The sequence below is a fragment of the Lygodium microphyllum genome, chromosome 28 (assembly GCF_053477565.2).
Source record: "Lygodium microphyllum isolate KBCC chromosome 28, Lygodium_microphyllum_v1.1.10, whole genome shotgun sequence".
Classification (NCBI taxonomy): Eukaryota; Viridiplantae; Streptophyta; class Polypodiopsida; order Schizaeales; family Lygodiaceae; genus Lygodium; species Lygodium microphyllum.
Window position 1 is genome coordinate 124,174,127 of NC_141162.1, and position 20,365 is coordinate 124,194,491.

Consider the following 20,365-nt stretch of genomic DNA (forward strand, 5'->3'; position numbering starts at 1 on the left):
CCATCATATTAATCTTGACCATGAGCTTCAGCTTTTCAAAATCACTGACCAGAATGACTTGAAAGCTGAGTTTTGGCATCTCCTCGTTGAATTCTCCACTACGGGGACTCCTAAGTCCTCTGACGATCAGGTCACATTGTTCCTAAACAAACTCCCTAGGAAATACTTCAATTTTGTGGAAGGCATAATTTCAAAACCTACCATGCCTACATTCTATAAATTTGAGTGTCAGCTATTGCATTACGCACGGTTATTCGATCAATTTCATATAAATTTCTCTTCGAGAGGGCTCTTGTTGCTCATTCTTAGAAAGGGCAACAAGGGAAGGGAAAACAAAATCAAACCTCCACTCAAAATCAAAATCAAAATCAAAAGCAAAATCAATCCGGGGAATCACAAGGAGCATCCCAATCTTTCAAACATTGGTGGCAGAATGTACCTAAAAAGAATAGATATTGTCAACATTGTCAAAAGACTGGCCATTTTGACGATGAGTGTCGATCAAAGGCAAGAGGCACAGCACCAAAACCTAAGTCTCAGACCCCCGCCCCTCAGTCGAGCAACCCCCTGCAGGGAAGGTAGGGTGATGGCAAGGGGTAGTTTAAAGGTCAGACTCACACTGCCACTGCACAGCCATCTCAATCGACAATGTTCTCAACTCCAAAGGGCTTGTCTGATTAGTTCGCAGATGCCCACATCATCTCCATAGAGACATCAGATGCGAGTCTCGTCCGTATCTGTGAGTTACCTCCCGACGAGGTTACCACAGAGGCCCACTCGACACAGCCAAGCACTTCAACTCCTGTTTGGATTGTGGACAATGGAGCTACACATCACATGACTCCTATCGAGGACATCTTCCATACCCGAGCCCCTGCAGCCAGGCAGATCCGCATAGGAAACAACTCCTCGATCAAGATTCAGGTACAAGGTTGCATCATTTTTGCCACAAATAAGGGTCCAGATCTGGCTACGCTAGACAATGTATATCATGTCCCTCAACATGGGGTGAACTTGTTATCTGTTCAGCAGCTTTGCCGGTTGAGACGAGCCGTTTTCTTTACAGCAACCACAGTCGAGATGCTTGACTCTCTAACTGGTTTAGTGATTGCTCGCGGTGAGGCACAGCCTAATGGCCTATACCACATGACACACTTTTTGACCGAGCCGACAACCGAGGGCTCCGTGTTCCATAGCTTCCAGGCCTTAGCCATCTCTCGGGAGCCTAGGAACAATGAGCGTCTTTGGCATTTTCTCTTAGGGCATCTTGGTTATGGCTCACTTTATGAGTTGTCCCGCCGTGAGCTCGTTGAGAACCTTCCACGCCTAAAGCTCGCTCGAGATGTCTGTAAAGCTTGTCAACTCGAGAAGCAGCACCGTACCCCATTTCCTCAACAGTCCTCTCATAGAGCTTAGGCACCTCTTAGATTGATTCATGCTGATCTTTGTGGGCCCACATCCACTACTACCTTGAATGGCGCATTGTACTTTTTGATAGTGTATGATCATTCTAGATACTTGTGGGTGTACTTCCTCAAGCATAAATCCGATGCTTTCACATACTTTTCTGCTTGGGTGCTGCTGGTTCATAACTAGACTGGTCGTCGTGTTGGTTGCATGAGGAGTGATAGCGGTGGTGAGTTTATCTCCCACGAGTTCTTCGAGTTTCTACAACAGCATGGCATTTCTCGCCAGCTCACCTCTACCAACTCCCCTTCTCAGAATGGAGTTGTAGAGTATAGGAACTGGACAGTATGGAAATGGCACACTCTATGTTATTCTCAACAAAGCTTCGTAAGCGCCTTTGGGTCGAGACTGTTAACACTTCAGTATACATCCTTATTCGGTGTCCGACTACAGCTCTTCCTCAAAAGATCCCATATGAGGCATTCTTTGGCTCTCATCCTGTTATTTCCCACTTCAGAGTCTTTAGGTGTCGTGCATACACACACACGACTGACGACAAGATAGGAAAGCTCACTCCCCAAGCTGATCTTATTTTTGTGGAATATTCCTCTAAGACGAAAGTCTATCGTTTATTCGATCCTCGAACAAACAAGGTGATCGTTAGGCGGGATGTTGTCTTTAACGAGAGGGATATTGTGCAACCTTCTACACCGGATTCCGATCCGATTCCTTCTTTCACATCATCGGAGATCATGCCTACTAAGCCTGGTCTACTTCCCGCTCTTGACATTCCCGTAGATTCTTTAGTTCCTAGGTCCCCTTCGCGAGGCCCGTTACCTCACTTGTACCAGCCGACCTTGCGGGATTCAAGGATCCTACCACCAGATTCCACTACGGAGGAACCTAGAAGATTTGCCTAGCTTGCTCCTCAGGCATCATTTGCGTTGCTATTTACAACCGATTACATAGCGCATTCTGAGCTGGATACATGGCAGAAGGCTCTTACACACCCTCAATGGTGAGCGGCCATGGAAAAGAAGCTCAAGAGTATTGACCGAAATGCGACTTGGACATTGGAAGATCGTCCGACCCAAAAGAAAGTCATCGAGACAATGTGGATTTTTAGGACTAAGCTAAAAGCTGATGGGACTTTAGACAAATACAAGGCTCGCCTTGTAGTGCAAGGGTTTCGACAAAAGCATAGCATTGATTATGAAGAGACCTTTGCCCCTACTGCACGATTGACTTCCTTTCGGTGCTACTCGCGCTAGCTGCACAACATGGTTGGCTGATACATCAAATGGATGTCAAGAGTGACTTCCTAAATGGTTTTCTCAAGGAGGTCTATGTGGAGCAGCCACCAAGCTTTCCTTCTAGCAACTGGAGGAATAAGGTCTTCCGCTTGCATAAAGCTCTTTATGGGCTGAAGTAAGTGCCGCAGTCTTGGTTCCATAAGATGGATGAGTTCTTACAGACTCATGGATACCATTCTACCCCTTATGACCCGAACTTATATATTCGATCTACTACAAAGGGGGTTAGCTATATCCTGCTATACGTTGATGACTTACTCATCACAGGTTCAGATTCTACTACCATAGCCGAAATTAAGGTTAAGCTTCAAGCTACATTTAAAATGACAGACCTTGGTTTGTTGCCCTATTTTCTGGGAATGGAGGTAGTTCGTTCTGGGGGCTATATTTTTGTGTCACAGCAGAAGTACGCTTGGTAGGCCACTGGGCAGCCGACGCGCACCCTTTGTCCGATGCCCTAGCTACTTTGGGGTGGGACGCCTTGGGGTAAATCAAAATTTAGGCTGGCCTACTTTTCTAGCCCTATTTTGGGCCTGAGAGGGGGTGTTGTGCTAAGAAATGCACTTAGTTACTTAAACAGCCCCAAAACATGCTTATTTTAGGCTTATTTTAGCCAAAACCCTAAAATGGAAAGCAGATTGAGAGAGTTAAGTGGGAGAGGATCTAGAACCCTAATTTTCTATAAATTGGCAGCCAGCCCTCCACTCTTCCCTCAATCTCGTTTTTGCAGATTTCAAGTGTTTCAGCTTGCTGCCCACACCCCGTTCCCGGAGGACATCTTAGCCGAAGCTGTCCATTGCTGTCTCCACTAGTTGGCGCCTGATTTTCAGCCTTCTTCACGCAATTTGGAGCTGATTTCAGTTAGGCGATTACTGTGCCTGCATTTTTAGTCTTTCTCTCACCTGCTGCCTACGTTTTTAGTCTTTCTCTCTCTTGCAAGCTATCCTGCCTGCGTTTTCAGTATTTCTCTCTCCTACAGGCTATCATGCTTGCGTTTTTAGTCTTTCTCTCACCTGATGCCTGCGTTTTTAGTCTTTCTCTCTCCTTTACTGCTGTTTGCATCAAATCCAACTTCTCACTACTGCGTTTGCTGGTGTTCGACATCCGGAGGCTGCCTTGCTGCGATTCGAGATCCGTTCGGAGTACGACACACTCTCCACCTCATTACCCTTGCCTTGATCCTTGAGATACAAGAGTTCGAGGTTCAATATTCATTCACTGCATAGTGTGTTTGCTGCATGAGCATCGTATTATTCAGTAGTTATATCACTTCATTTATTCACTGTGTTCATTGTCTCTGAGTTACCCTAACCCTAACTTCTTTTATTAGTCTGTGGCTTTGTCGTACGGTTTTTGCTTATGTTTCTGTGTTAGGATATTTCTTAACACGCCCAAACTGTCACACAAGTGACCAAGGTACAGACAAGTACCAACCAATCATAAATGACCACGTAAAAACAGAAATTTCAGATCTGCAAATCAATTTTCAGAAGCACTAAACCTTGTGCTACAGCACTCCACAACTGATTACAGTTGTTTCAAGGGCAAATACATCACATTACATGAGAAGTTCCAAATTTTAGCTGCAATTTCTGTTGTACATACACCCACGGGCACAAAATTTGACACGCACAATCAAAAGGCCCAAAATTTTTGTGCTCAAAGCATCAACCATACATCTGCACTAACTCTGACATGCATAGAACAAGCCAATTTTGCCAAAATAGAGCAATTTCAGCAAAACCCCCAAATTTTCCAAGTGCTAGATGTCCAAATTGCATGGAATTAAACCTGTATGTACATAAAATGACCAAATGGCGCACAAATTTTGCCCAAACAGCAAAATCCTTAAATTGCACGGGGTCCAATATGCATCAATGTCAAGAAATTGGGTAAATTTCAGCCCAATTCTTGCATGTACATGAAAAGCCCCAAATGTCGGAGGCAAAATGTCACAGATTCTTGCAATTTCTGAGACAAATGGTCTTGCTCTGCATCACAATCCCCTAGGCCTGCAGCGTGTCACCTAGGCCTGGTTGCCTACAGCAAGGTCACCAACTGTCCGATTGTCCAGCCCGCCTAGACCATTGGCAATCTTTGCCTGGCGCCACACGTTGCCCTGTCACGCCCAGCTGCTACCATCGCCTGCTTGCATGATGTCTGCAGCCCGCAATTTGCAACTCCGTCTGTACCGTCCAGATCCTGCACGACTGCTGGAGCATTCAACAACTATGCTCTGATACCAATTTGTTATGCCCTATGGCATGAGGATCGAGACACGCACTGCTTTCACACAGCAAAGAGACACAGAGAGAGAGAGTGTGTGTGTGATGTGTGTGTGTGTAGAGTAGAGAGGAGAGTGAGCACGACTTGTGGGTACAATGGCGAGTGTACCTCTTTAGGTTTTTTTCAGATAGATATATATATGAAAGTACAAATGTGCTAAGGATGTGTTCACACCTGTGCACATATAAAAGGCACGAGGGCCCTTATTCCCAACATGACGTCATCTTCCAAGCTTCATTTACCTTGTCCAACTGTTGCCACCTATCCTCTTCCCATCACCTAGAGGTTTTTGTTTTGATCTGTCAAGAGTATGCTACACTCTCCAACTTATACTCTTTGCCTTAATCCTTGAGACACGGGAGTTTGGGGGTCAGTATTCCTTCATTGCATAGTGTGCTTGTTGCATGAGCATTGTATTCTATTCAAATTCAATCAATTCTCATCAGATATAGTGCACAAGTTTGATGATGTTATAGGGCCATTGAGACCTCCATTAGCAATCGACCCCCCCTTGGAGAGCGAGATTCAGAGTATGTTTCCTATTTTCAACCTATTTCTTCTACTTCGATGCAAGGTTCACAAGTTTCTACTTTTGTTTCTTCTTCTTTTTATCTTTCTTCACCACCTTCGCATCATATTGGTACCAAACTAAAGCAAGAGCGCCATATCTGGAACTTGGCAAATCCCCCATGGAAGACCCACTCATGTATGTCAATACAAGAAGGGGTCATTATAAGAAAAATTCAGGTATCTCTTCATCTTCCCTTCCTTTTCATTATGCTTCTAATAGTCAGACTTAGTTTGGTGCATCATCTTCTTTGCATGCAGCATCTTTACCATCATTTCAATTTCATTCACCTAATCCAAATCAATTTAATGTAACATCTGGATTTGCAAGCCCACCCACTTCTTCCATTGCATCACCATTACCATTCATACCTTTCACTTTTGCATATCAATCACCACAAGGTTTTGCACACACCACATCGAGGGGTCTGTCGCACAACCTTTAGGACCTCTTCATATGACCTTTGGGTTATGCACGGCATGGGGTTCCTATCCTTGCTTACCCAAGTGCCAATGAGTCGGTACCATAGTTTGCCTCTATGGCATTACCCAGTGGACCTACTATTCATTCTACTATGCCTCAACCGACATTTGGATAGGGCTTTGGTGCTCCAGTGCCTTCACCTCCATTGGCACCTTATGGAAATATTCATGTGCTAATGCCCTCACTATCAACACCATAAGAACACTCGCACCCTATTTTCTGCCTACCCACCACCTCTTCCTTCTTATCCCCCTCCCTCCTTTCCTTATTCTTCTTACACTACTTATCTAACACCTCATGGTTCATCTTCCTCTTCAGCCAAGCACACTTTCTCTAACAAGACTCATTTCAATAGGTTTAATTATTCCACTTGATCAAACTTGATGAGACATGTACTTGACTCTCATAACCTATGGGACCTTGTACAAGGATTGGAACCCCAAACCAATCCCACCCTTGTTCCATATAAGGTTGTCCATTCATGGAAAGCTAGGAATGCCTTTGCCATCATTGAGTTGATACAAGGTCTTCTCCATGAGTTTCACTCGCATTACAACACTTTGACCTAGCATTCGAGTGATAGGCATAATTGACTAACTGCTATGCGGCTCGGGATAGGATGTGTCATATCGCACTTAACCATGAACTGCAAAATTTGAAAATAACTAACCGGGATGACCTTAAGGTCATGTTGGCTGAATATCAATGATTTCTCATCGAGTTCTCTACCATGAGGGGTCCTAAGTCCTCTAATGACCAAGTCACATTGTTTCTAAACGAGCTTTCAAGAAAATGCTTCCATTTTACGTAGCATGTGATCTCACAACCTACCATGCCTACGTTCTATGAATTTGAGTGCCAACTACTATATTATGGTTAGTTGTTCGATTAGTTTTATAGCCCTTCATCCTTAGAGGGGGCCCTCACTACCACTTCTCACAAGAGATAGCAAGGGGAGGAAAAGTAAAACCAAAACCAAAATTCAAATCAAAATCAAAATCAAAATCAAAGACAAGCTGGTGATTTACAAGGAACCCCCCAATCATCTCTCAAATCCAAGTGGCAAAATGATGGCCATTTTGATGGTGAGTGTCGATCAAAGGCAAGAGGCACACAGCCAAAATCAAAGGCTCAGACCCTTGCCACTCGTCAGACAACCCCCAACAAGGAAGGTAAGGTGGTGGCAACCAAAATCAAGGATAGTGGCATGGTTAGACCCACACTCCCACCGGTTAGTCAGCACAGTCAACTTCATTCTCAACACCAAAGGGCTTGTCTAAGTAGTCTGTTGAGGCTCGGCTCATCAGACATCCGAGGATTCAAGTCTTGTTCACGTCTATGAGTTACCTCCCGATAAAGTGACTACAGAGACCTACTCTTCGCAGCTAAACACTTCTTGACACTTGTTTGGATTCTAGACAATGAAGCTACACATCACATGACCTCACCCAAGCCCCTATAGCTAGGTGTGGTTGAGTTAGGAATAACTCCTCGGACAAGATTCAAACTCAAGGTCACATCAATTTTGCTATTGTCCAAGGTCTAGATCGCACTACATTGAACAATGTCTGACATGTCCCCCAACTTGGAGTGAACTTGTTATTTGTTTAGTAACCTTGTCAGATGGGGCAAGCACTCTTCTTTATGGCGATCACAGTCAAGGTCCTTGACTCTTAAACTAGTTTAGTGATTGCTCATGGTGAGGCACAGCCTAGAGGCTTGTACCATATGACTTGGTTTCTTTTCAAGCCGACAAGAGCTTAGTATTCCACTACTTCTAGACTTTGGCCACCACACATAAGCTTACGAACAATGAGCGTCTTTGGCATTATCGCTTGGGGCATCTCAAGTACAACTCTCCTTATGAGTTGTCTCGCCTATGGATGGTTGAGGGCCTTCCACATGCCTAAAACTATCTAGAGATGTTTGTAAAGCCTATCAGCTAGGAAAACAACACCATACTCCATTCCCTCAGTAGTCTACACATAGAGTTGAGGCGCCCCTAAGATTTATCCATGTTGATCTTTGCGGGCCAGCATCCACTACTATCTTAAAGGGCACATTTTACTTCTTTTTTAGTGGATGATTTTTCTAGGTATATGTGGATGTATTTCTTAAAGCATAAATCTAACGTGATCACCTACTTTTGTGCTTGGATGTTGTTGATACATGACCAGTTGGTCATCATGTAGGTTGCATGAGAAGTGATAGTCATGGTGAGTTTATCTACCATGAGTTCGTCAAGTTTCTACACAAGCATGACATCTCTTGTAACCTCACCTCTACTAGCTCTCCTTCTCGAAACAAAGTCGTAGAGCCAGACTGGACAATCATAAACATGGCATACTCTATGCTATTTGCAATAGAGCTCCTTGAGCACCTTCGAGTCAAGACTATAAGCACTTCAGTTTACATTCTCAACCAGTAACCCACTATGGCAGTCTCTCAGATAACCCCATATCAGGCATTCTTTGGCTCTCGGCCTGTAGTTTCCCACTTTAGAGTCTTCATGTGTTGTGCCTATACACACACACTTGATGATAGGATAGACAATCTCACTCCTCGAGTTGATCTACTGATTTTTGTAGGATACTCCTTTGAGACAAAAGCCTATCATTTGTTCAATCCTTGAACAAACAAGGTGATTGTCCAGAGATATGTCATTTTTTATAAGAGGGACATTTTGCAATCTTCTACACCAAACTCCAAGCCTATTCCTCAAGATACACCGTCAGGAATAGTGCCTCCTTAACCGAGTCTACTATCCGCTCTTGACTTTCTTGTAGATTCTTCAACTCCCAAGCCCCCTTCCTAAGACTCATTACCTCGCTAGTACCAACAGACTGTGGAATTCAGTGATCCTTCCACCAGATTCCACTCTATAGGGCCCTAGAAGATTTACCTGGCTTGCCTCTCAAGCTTCATTTGCATCGTTGTTTACAACTGACCACATTCGGAGCCAAAAAGTTAGCAGGGGGCTCTTCAACTCTCCCAATGGCAAGAGACCATGGAAAATAAGCTAGAGAGTATTGACCGAAATGAGCCTCAGACCTTGCTGAATCGTCCGAGTCACAAGAAAGTCATCGGAACCAAGTGGATCTTTAGGATCAAGCTAAAAGCTTATGGGACTTTAGACAAGTACAAGGCTCACCTTGTCGTGCAAGGGTTTCGACAAACACAAGGTATTGACTATGAAGAGACCTTTACCCCTACTGCGCAGTTGACATCTTTCCATCTGTTGGTTGCCTTAGCCGCTCACCACAATTGACCAATCTATCAAATGGATGTTATAAGTGTCTTTCTGACCAATTATTTGGAGAAGTCTGCATGGAGAAGCCGTCCACATTTTCCTCTGCTGACCAAAAAGGTAAGGTCTTTCGCTTACGGAAAGCTCTTTATGGGCTGAAGCAAGTACCGCGGGCTTGGTTCCAAAGGATAGGTGAGTTCCTTAGGACTCACAAATACCATTCTACACCTTATGACACCAACCAATATGTCCATATCACTTCAGAGGGAATCAACTATATCCTACAATATGTTGAGGACTTACTTCTCACTAGCTTAAATTCTACTACCATAGCGAAAATTAAGGCCTAGCTCAGTTCCACATTTTAGATGACCAACCTCCATTAGTTGCCTTACTTTTTTATTATGGAGGTTGCTCATTCCAAGAGTTGTATTTTTGTATTAGAGATATGTTAGCTAGTCATCACCCGAACACGCAAGGCCACGTGGCTGGTAGGCACCTCGTAGCAAGCAGTAAGCCAGGTGCCACGTGGCCTACGGTCGCGACTACAACACTCGGTTGCATAATTGTAGCTGACTTGTATTTTTCTGGCCATTATTTTCAGCCTATTTATAGGCTTTGTCTCCAACAACAGTCTCAGTTAGATGTGTCCCATAGATTTCAAGCTGCAAACCGTGGAAACTGCCCTCGAGGCTAACGGACAGCGAGATCTTCAAGGTGGAGACATACGCACATATTCTCTCTACACCTGCGTATAATTCTACATCCTTATACAGCATTCTTCACCATAAATTTTCCGTGTTTCATTCTCTCTCTCTCTCTCTCTCTCTCTCTCTCTCTCTCTCTCTCTCTCTCTCCCCCTAAACGTCCTAGGCCTCGACACAGACACCGACAACACCTTCATAGGCGGATACAGGGGATTATTGCACAGGCTAGAGCTAGGCCCTCCATACCCACATGAGATTGTACCATTTGGAGCTCATTGTTACTAGATAGACTCTATGTTTTACACACAGCCATAGTTAGTTTCCTTTCTTATTTTGCTTTGTGCTACATATTTTGCCCAGACACTTGTACCATCATACACATGATCGTAACTCATGGTCTCATAGGTCATTTTGGCCTTTTGTAGACGTTAATATATCATTTCATCTGTGTGTGTGTGTGTGTGTGTGTGTGTGTGTGTGTGTGTGTGTTCACTCCTTGTCTTGGTCATTCGCTTCCACATTGCTTCACTCTAACATGGTATTAGAGCACTCAAGGACTGACCTAGGGTGGACCCATCTGAAGAGGAGATTTCAGCATGACACAAGGCTGTGTTTTCAGCGTTTAAGTACGAGTAGGTGGGCTGCGCATCAGAACAAGGCTGAGGCGAGTGTGGGTGTGTGAGAAAAGAGAAGATTTGCTGAAGCTACTGCTATTTTTTGCCATTAGAGAAGGAAGAAGGCTGTGTTTTAGGCCTTCAAGTGCAGATTTTACCTTTTCATTGCCTCTGGCAGGTGAAGGCAAAGCAGAACGAGCGAACCATAGCCCTAGCACGCTGTATTTTCACAGTTGGAGGAAGCTGCTCTTTGTGTTTTATGCAAGCATTGTAGGTGAAGATGTCTTCTGAGGCCGAGAAAGCATTTCAAGTGATCATGAACCGGAAGGTGCCCGTCCTACTAGCTCTTCCTTCACATCAAAAGCTCAATGGTGAGAACTACCGCATCTCGCGGGTCACGATGCTTGCCATATTGGAGTCCTATGATTTAGCAGAGCTTGTTACGAAGGCTATCCATCATCCTTCTTCATGTGACAATTCTCAACTCTCTTCCAATGAGAAGATGAAGTTGGCAAAGACTTAGGCATATTGGGATAAACTCAATGCTTGCATTCGCTCATTTTTATTTCTCTCATGTACTACAGCTGTTATCTCTCATACAAAGCATTGGACGGTGGCTAAGGAGATATGGTTGGAGTTGGATCAGATGTATAATCAGATGACCATCATGAAGCAAGTCTCTTTGGAAGTGCAAATGCGAACCATGAGTGTCAACAAGTCATCATCCATACGGAAGCATATCAACAAGCTAAGGCACCTTCAAATGTAGCTTCAAAACGCAGGGAAGGTGATCACTTATGAAGACATGGCAATAACTCTCCTTTCACAATTACCGCCTCGCTTCAGTGGTTTTTATTCTACCTTGATTGCTTCAGGGCAATCTGAGACTCTTCAATGGGAGCCTTCATCAAACAATTTTGCAGACATTTTTAACCAAAGCAGTCAACCGGCCAATTCTTCAATATCTTCTCCTCGGGATCGGCTTGGGTCTTCCCTCCCCTACTTCAAATTGACGGGGAGAGGGTGCTTCCCTCTTGCTTTCCCTTCCAGTTTGAGAAGGGGCGGCTACGTCTCTTAATAGTGACAGTAATGATGATTACAGTTTCTTCATTCATTTATTCTTTTGTATTGTACTTATGGACATTTGTAACTTCATCCGCAGTTAAAATGACATGATTGTAAAAGGACACTTGGACAAGTAAACAATTTCTCTGCAAGAGCACTATTCAAGTGACACCATTGCATTGTATTTTGTGTGAGCATAACATCTTGCATCTCCCTTTGCATTATCCCATGCATTGGCATTTTGTTCATGTAAATATGCATCTATGCGCATTTATCCCTTTTCGGTCTTTTGAAGTGGTCGACTTTGGATCCACCATATTCATGGCATTGCACATGGCAATTGCTTTGCTTGCTTCACATCTTTGCTATATTTGTATCACCCACACCTTAGTCATTTTTCTTTTTCATCGACACCTAGTAATGGTAGGGATGGTATGCTTATTTTGTCAAGGTCTTGGGTTTGACCATCCCTTATCACTCTCCCGTTTGGGACACAAATACTCAACAAGACGAAAACTAATTTGAAACCCTTACTTAATATTAAATCCATCAAAACTATAGAGCCCTAAAAAAAAAGGTTCATAGCTGATTCCATCCGCCTTTGTAGGACTTGATAGTAGGCCATTGGGCAACCGCCAAAATGCGCCCTTTGTCTGATACCTTAGCCTCTCTTGGGTAATCACTTAGGCTCCCTTAGTAAGATAACCATCGCTTTTGTAGTCTTAGTAGGCCATTGGGCAACCGACGCGTACCCTTTGTCCAATGTTCTAGCTACTTTGGGATGGGATGCCTTGGGGTAATTTTATTTTTTTTTTTAAGGGCTCGACTAGCTTACTTCTTGTGGCACTGTTGTTAGGCTTGAGAGGAGGTGTTGAGCTAAAAATACATAGCTTCACTTAAACAACCCCAAAATATGCTTAATTAAGGAAGAAACCTTATTTATTTAAAAAGAAATGTGTTCCTCGAGAGTGTCTATGTCTCATAAGCACAAACCCACTTGGGAGAGCCCAAACTTTCTATAAATAGTTTTGTTGGTCTCCATTCAGCCTTAATCTCGTTTTTTCAGATTTTAAGTATTTCAGCTTGTTGCCTACACCCAAACACGGAGAACATCGCGGTCCAAGCTAGCGATTGCTGTCTACAACAGTCTAGCGCTTGTTTCCAACCTACCACACATTGTTCGGAGCTGATTTCAACATGCTAATTGCTGTTGCTACTGGTTTTTCCTACGCTTTAGTCTTTCTCTCTCCTACAACCTACGTTTATTGTTTTCTTTCTCCTATAGCTAGCATTTTTAGTATCTCTCTTCTCACTTGCGTTTTTAGTCTCTTTCTCCTGCACTGTCGTCTACATCAAATCCAATCTTCTTGGCTGCGTTTGTTGGTGTTCGACATCTAGAGGTTGCCTTGCTGCGATTTGGGATCCATTCGAAGTACAACACACTCTCTAGCTCATTACCCCTGCGCCTTGAGATACAGGAGTTCGAAGTACAGTATTCATTCACTACATAGTGTGTTTGCTGCATCATCATTGTATATTCAATAGTCATATCATTCCATTCATTCTCTATGTTCATTGTCTCTGAGTTACCCTAACCCTAACCATGTTTTTCTATCAATCTGTGCTTTGTCGTACAGTGTTATTTGTGTTTCTGTATTAAGGTATTTCTACACAAGATGGCTACCATTAGGGCCGTTCTTGCCTTAGCCAACCATAGGGGAGAGCCAGTTTATTAGCTTGATGTGAAGTCTACCTTCCTTAATTGATATTTTATGGAGGAGATCTATATTGAGCAGCCTCCTGCCTTTTCCTCATCAAATGGCAAGGTATACAAGTTGAAGAAGGCTCCACGTACTTGGAATGAGAAGATAGACTCATTCCTCTAAGGAAAGTGAGGGTATTGGCATTCTTCTATTGATCCCCAACTGTATGTCCACACCTCAGCTGGAGGGTACACATTGTTCGTACTTTATATGGATAATCTCATCTTAACATGTGACCATGCCCAAAAGGTCAAGCAAACAAAGGATGCACTATATGAGATGTTTGAGATAACAGATATGGGTCTTCTCCACTTCTTTCTAGGTCATGAGATTTGGTAGACTCCAAGGGAAAATTTCATCTCCCAATAGCGGTATGTGCAAGAGCTTTTAACTACATTTGAGATGGAGGGATGTAAGGCTCTTTCTACTCCCATGAATACAATCTCGAAGGGTACAGCCCATGCAGATTCCCCAACAACAAATGCTACCTGCTACAAGCAGTTGATTAGGGCATTGATATGGCTCCTTAATACTCAACTACCACATGTGAGATAGTGTGGCTTTGGCGGTTGTTAGGAGAGCTTAGCTATCGTCAGATAGATCCTACTAGACTGCATTGCAACAATGAGACTTTCATTGCTTTAGCACAAAATCCCGTATTCCATGCTAAGTCAAAGCACATTGAGATACAGTACCATTTCATTCAAGAGGAGATCTTAAATAAGACCATTGATGTGGTTTACTGCAAGACGGAGCATAACTTGGAAGATTTGTTTACAAAGGCTCTTCCTCATACCATTCTTTGACAGCACTCCAAATCCCAAAGAGTTATGCCTCACCATCCAAGATCTGAGAGGGAATGTTAGAGATTTATTTATCCCTTGGATAAGTATTTGCAAGTTACCGTTGAACAATTAGCTCTCTCAAGAACAGTTACGCATCTTCTATTTATCAAATTGGACAACTCAATAAAATCTACAAGTCATTTCCAGCTTTACTGGGCAATTGGGTAGGCTAGGCATGCTATGCAAGTTGCCACATTGCAGCCACAATATTTGCACAACATTATTAGGCATTTATTTATTTAGTAACTGTATATGTGCAGCAATCAACCAGTTTTTATTGGTTGAACTAATTATTTTGTTGTTATTTTTCATACCTATTTATAGGCACCCTACCCCAATCATCATTCGCTTGGTTTTTCAGGTGGTGAGAGAGATCACCTTGGTTTTTCAGGTGGTGAAGAGATCGCCTCGTGGAGATACATTCAACAGCTTGTTTACACATTTGCCTTCTTTATTTCAGTATTCATCTACTACAGATTTCAGCAATCGATTGTCTCTTTTCTCTCTCCCTCTTCTCTTGTCTCTATTTTCTTTCAATCCGATCATACACTTTTGCATTTGCTGCACTCTAATAGCCACATATGTTGGATCACACTGGGCAATCTTTATGGCTCTTGTTTGCTCAGCATTGTGTCATCAATCAACTTCCAACTTTGGTAATTTCAATGTAGATGGCATATCATTTTACTAGAATGTGTTGAGATTCACCAATCACACTCACTAACAGCCTCTTTGTATGGAGCTTCAGGGCCAAGGACATGCAGGCTTACCTATCCCATATGCACAGTGGTGCCTACTGTAGTTTCCTACTTTCCTATAAAGCATTGTACTTGCTTCCTTTTCTTAATGCAATGATAGTACTCTTTTCTTATCAATAAAGTGTCAGTGTCATTGTCCATATACACAAGATTGTGTTTATGAGTCCAAGTCTCAATCTTGGAACCTAATTCACTTGTGTAACAAACAGTGTCTTTGTCTTCTCCATCATGAGTTTACTTTTCTCCTTCCATCCACCATAACTAACTGCCATGTCCTAGATCCGGCTCATTCCAACATGGTATCAGAGCTCAGTTGGGCATGGCCTAGCCTTGTCTCTGCTCTTCCAGCTCTTCTTTATCTTTCCTCAGCTTGGCTTGAGTTCATGACTTCACTCCCAGCTCCATTCTCACTCTACCTTCAATGAAGCTCCAACGGCTGCCATAGCCTGCAGGACCCTGCCTCCTTGGAGCTCTTAGATCTCTTGAACCAGGCAATATCTCCCCAAGCTCTCTTCTGGAGGATCATTCCTTGACTCCCTGCGCTCCTTTCTGCCACATCACAGAGGCACATCGGCAACTGACAGCCCTCGCATTGCGATTTTTCGTCCTCACTGTCCAGATCTACGCTAGTCCCGGTTCGTACAGCCGTTCGTCTCCCACGCAGTGCAATTTGGTCCACGACCTTAGGGCTTTGGAAGCCCATGTCATAAGCTCTCTATCCATAAAAAAAGTTTGGAAAATGATCAAGGCTACAACCCACACAGACTGAAAAACCAGGCCCTTGTCTCAAAAACCCTAATTCCACCATAGCCAAAATCTCCCGAGCTCATTTTTCTCTCATTTTCTCACTCCTGCTACTAAACCAATCTAAAGCCTACTAAATCTGAAGTTCCCAGCATCAAATCAAGGAGGGGAATATTTGGATTTTGAAGATCTTGAAGAATTTTGCAGATTTGGAAGACTCAAGGAAGAAGATACAAACATAGTGTCCATTGACACTCATCTAGTGCTCTTAGCACTTGTCTTGTGACACAACCAACTCTTCTGCTGCTGAAATCTGAGAAATTGGTGTTGATTTGCTGCTGTTTCAGCCATCCAACATGGAAAAAGACTCTCCAAATGCTCGGTTCAAGGGAGTCGGGTTTCACACCTAGCAAACCCGCATCAAGCTCATCCTAATGAAGAAGGGTCTCTCGGCCATCACAAATGGCAAAGAGAAGAAACCTCGAGATGCGGACCTTGCAATTACTTGACAGAAGAATGATGACAAGGCACAAGCCATTATTAAACTAGAATTGGATAACAGCTACATCCATCATGTGGATGCCTATGACACGTCCCATGACACTTGGGACAAATTGGATACCTTATTTGGTGCACAGTCAAAGTCGTTTAAGTATGGTCTATTGATTGAATTTTTCCGACTTGATATGAAGCCTCATACATCCCTGGCATCCCATCTGAACTACATCGAAAGCCTGCTTACTCAACTTGCAGGGATAAAGCTAAAAATGGATGAAGATGTTTGTATTGGTGTCTTGTTAAAAAGTTTGTCTCCTGCTTATGATAATGTATCAACCACTCTAACCAATATGCCTAATCCTCAACTTGTTGATATTAAAGCCTCTCTGCTAGAGGAAGAAAAGAAACTTAAAAGCAAAGAAGAGCCTAGCACTTCAAAGGATGAACAAATGTTATATGTAAACAACAGATACAAAGGTAAAAAGGAACCGCTCTTCTGTGACTTCTGCAAAAGGACCGGACACACTAAGAAGTTCTGTCATGCTAGAAAGAGGTCCCAAAAGGCTTATCTTGCAGTTGTGAAAGAAGAAGAAGACCATGGATCAAAAGAAGAAGATGGAGATAAAGATGAAGACCACTAGGATCGGAAGGACAAGACTCATCAGTCCTTCTACTCTCATTACTCTGATAGACTGTTTTAAAAAGTCTTGTATTTCCATGCCCTAATGCTTCCTGCCATAAGCTTTGTAAACTCCTCATGTAACTTGGCATTACAGTCCCTCTACACTTTGTGAGGCCCCTGTTACAGCCTCTAGATGTCCATCATGTTTTGGTGCCCACACTTAGCCTTTTCTACGACAGCCTCTAGTGTCTACCATGTTTGTGGTGTGCCCACACTTTGCAGGTGGTTCTCATTACAGCCTCTACACACTTTGTGCCTTTCTAGTTGTGATTGAGGAGGGGTGTTGAGATTCAGCAATCACACTCACTAACAGCCTCTTTGTATGGAGCTTCAGGGCCAAGGACATGCAGGCTTATCTATCCCATATGCACAGTGGTGCCTACTGTCGTTTCCTACTTTCCTATAAAGCATTGTACTTGCTTTCTTTTCTTAATGCAATGATAGTACTCTTTTCTTATCAGTAAAGTGTCAGTGTCATTGTCCACATACACAAGATTGTGTTTATGAGTCCAAGTCTCAATCTTGGAACCTAATTCACTTGTGTAACAAAGAGTGTCTTTGTCTTCTCCATCATGAGTTTACTTTTCTCCTTCCATCCACTATAACTAACTGTCATGTCCTAGATCCGGCTCATTCCAACAGAATGGGCTATGTCCCTTTGCTCCTTTTTGCTATTTCCTACTGATCTTCTAGGCTTTTCATGCAAAGTGCTAAACAAAATGCATCATTCAACGAAGAATCATTGGAAGTAGTAACTATGAATCAAGAGAAATATTTATTCTATGACAGGCAACTATTGTAGTTCACATAGTTTTGTACCTCAAAATCATTTATGTAACTTATGTTTTGCTACATGTCAACTAAATCAAGATGAAATAGAAGTTCTGTAGAAGAACCATGCAAACCTATCTAGACTAGAGTGGCCATAGGCTTGTGCACAGCTGTCTAACAAGCATGGGAAACCCTTACTTCCCTCTATCAAGTGTTTAATGGGACACGTGTTTGTGTAAGTAGCTTGAGATCGAGCGCATGACTAAGGGTGATTCAGTTGATGTATAGATTACTTGCATCAAGAATCTAAAGGAACACCTTGCAAATATCAATAAGATCATTCATGATGTAAAGCTTTGCCACTACTCTTTCTTTGTTGGCAAAGGGTAACACAAATCTATACTCTTTTGATAAGTTGGTCTCTTTGCTATCGTAGGAAGAGCAATCTTAGGTTAATTGCTTGGGCATGGCCATGGACAATCAACCATTTGCAGCCAGCCATAAAGGCAAGGAAAAAACATGGTGGCAATCTAGCCCTAGGAAAAAGGCAAGGAAGCCCCTTCTTCTAATTTTTATAGCAACAAGGAGAAGAAGAAGAAGAAACGATGTAACTACTCTTCACACAATGTGAAGAATGCACCAACACACATAATGGTCCATAGGGGGACCCTACCTGGCCACTTCACCTTCTCTATGCTAGATAGACCCATGAGAGATATCTTGGGATGAGAGTACCTCCTGAGCAATTCTACATTGTATCTGGCTTAGACATCATTTTATACTCTTCAACTTTGTATTGTTTACTATTTATTTTTCATCTAGTTATTTATTTTCCATTAGTTAGTCATAGCATTAGATGACAACCATTTTGTGACTTGAGAAATTCCCTGACTTTTCAGATGTAACATTTTGGTCTCATAGGCCGATTTGGCCTTTTGTAGCCATTTAACATTACTTTTCTCTCTCTCTCTCTCTCTCTCTCTCTCTCTCTCTCTCTCTCTCTCTTTTCAGTCATGATTTCGTCTTGAGCTTCAATCCATTCAGGATACATGACAGTTCCTAAGCTTCAAACGCATCCATCTCTTGTCTTGTAGGCGTTAATACAGCTTCCTTTCTTTCTTCTCTCGCTCCATTTCTTGGCTAGTAGACGTTATACATCTTTCTTCCTCTGTGTGTGTGTGTGTGTGTGTGTGTGTGTGTGTGAGAGAGAGAGAGAGAGAGAGAGAGAGAGACTCCGTACCAGGGACTTCCAATGGGAAAGGGACGCTCGAAGACATTGAAGAAAGGATGCAGGATCGGATGGCAGACAAGCAGGCTCAACGATAACTCCGTTGTAGTGGTCATCCTTGCTCAGCAGCAGACTGATACCCGACGAATTCATCATCATCGTCTCTCTCTCTCTCTCTCTCTCTCTCCACATCACAAGGCAACAGGAAGCTGCATCAGAACCATAAAACGTCAACAAGGTGGTGTAAAAACGTGTGCTTATGACAGGACGGACATACGTAGGACCAAACAAAGAACCTCCATCCACATCACAACCACTCTTATAGGCCTCGTCTATTCTCTTTTGCTCGTCTTTTCTTACATCAATCTTTCATTCTTCCTTTCATAGTAAGTTAGAAGATTTTGAACCCTCAAAATCCTTGGCCTTTGAATTGCCTAACACAACACACTAGAAAAGGATCAAATAACAAGGAGTCGTGCACACCAGTTATAACTATTCCAAGGATTGACATCAAGACAAGTTTAAACATTGTCGCAAGCAATTCGGTTTCTACATATAGAACACAGTTTATGAAGGATTTAGAACAAGATGACAATCTAGAGCAAGTCAATGCAAAGACTCGAGATTCAGTGTTAGCAAAATTGCTAGAAGAGAAGTAAAAGCTGAATTTGTAGGATGACAAACTTAATGAAAAACGAAAATCCACAATGCAAGAAGCTTCTTTGGATTGTGTTCGAGATTCTAAAGATCCAAATGACTTGTCTGATATGTTGTCACATGTTGCTAATGTGTTATCTATAGATGCTTAATTGATAACTAATTTTGTAAACAAGTGGGCGAATGTTTCGTCAATCAAAGGCCAAGTGTTTAGAAAATGGACACAATGTTATTTAAAAATGTTAAAGTGAGTATCTTGGGGCGAATTATTTGTCAAAATGTTTCTTTAATAAATGAGTTATTTCATGAGTTTATAAGTTCAAAAATTTGCAGTGTCACCCAAAATACCTCCAAAAAATAGCCAGTGGGCTGAAATTTACCCCTGATTTTACCCTACACTAGGAATCATATGCATGTGTCAATCAATGCATTGCTAAAAAGTCCATGGTTCTTAGCAACATGAAGCAATAGACATTTTCTCGTAAAAGTTAGATTCAAAAGTGTTACAAAATGGTTTTCTACCACCTCCTCAAACCAAAAAAAGAACTTAAAGATCTATTAGGTGATGTTAGTTCACATAGATATGTAAAATGCTTTCAAAAACAAAATTTATTATGGGATTTTGAGTGCAATGCATAGTTTCTTGTACAAACCTTGCTAAGTTGTATTTATTCTTAGCAGATCCTAATTGTGCATGTTTATCATTAAGAATTCACCACATTGTGTGGA

At 42.5% G+C, this 20,365-nt stretch overlaps 1 protein-coding gene across 1 annotated transcript in view; it reads right to left on the reverse strand.

Annotated features, from left to right (window-relative positions):
• The window catches only part of NUDT2 (nudix hydrolase homolog 2), a 90,384-nt gene extending 71,058 nt beyond the window's left edge, over positions 1 to 19,326 (reverse strand). Inside the window, exon 1 of the mRNA XM_087670171.1 lies at positions 18,992 to 19,326. Within this exon, the coding sequence (XP_087526297.1) occupies positions 18,992 to 19,171 (180 nt within the window). The 5' untranslated portion in view covers positions 19,172 to 19,326. The remainder of the gene's footprint in view (positions 1 to 18,991) is intronic.
• Positions 19,327 to 20,365: the final 1,039 nt, after the last annotated feature.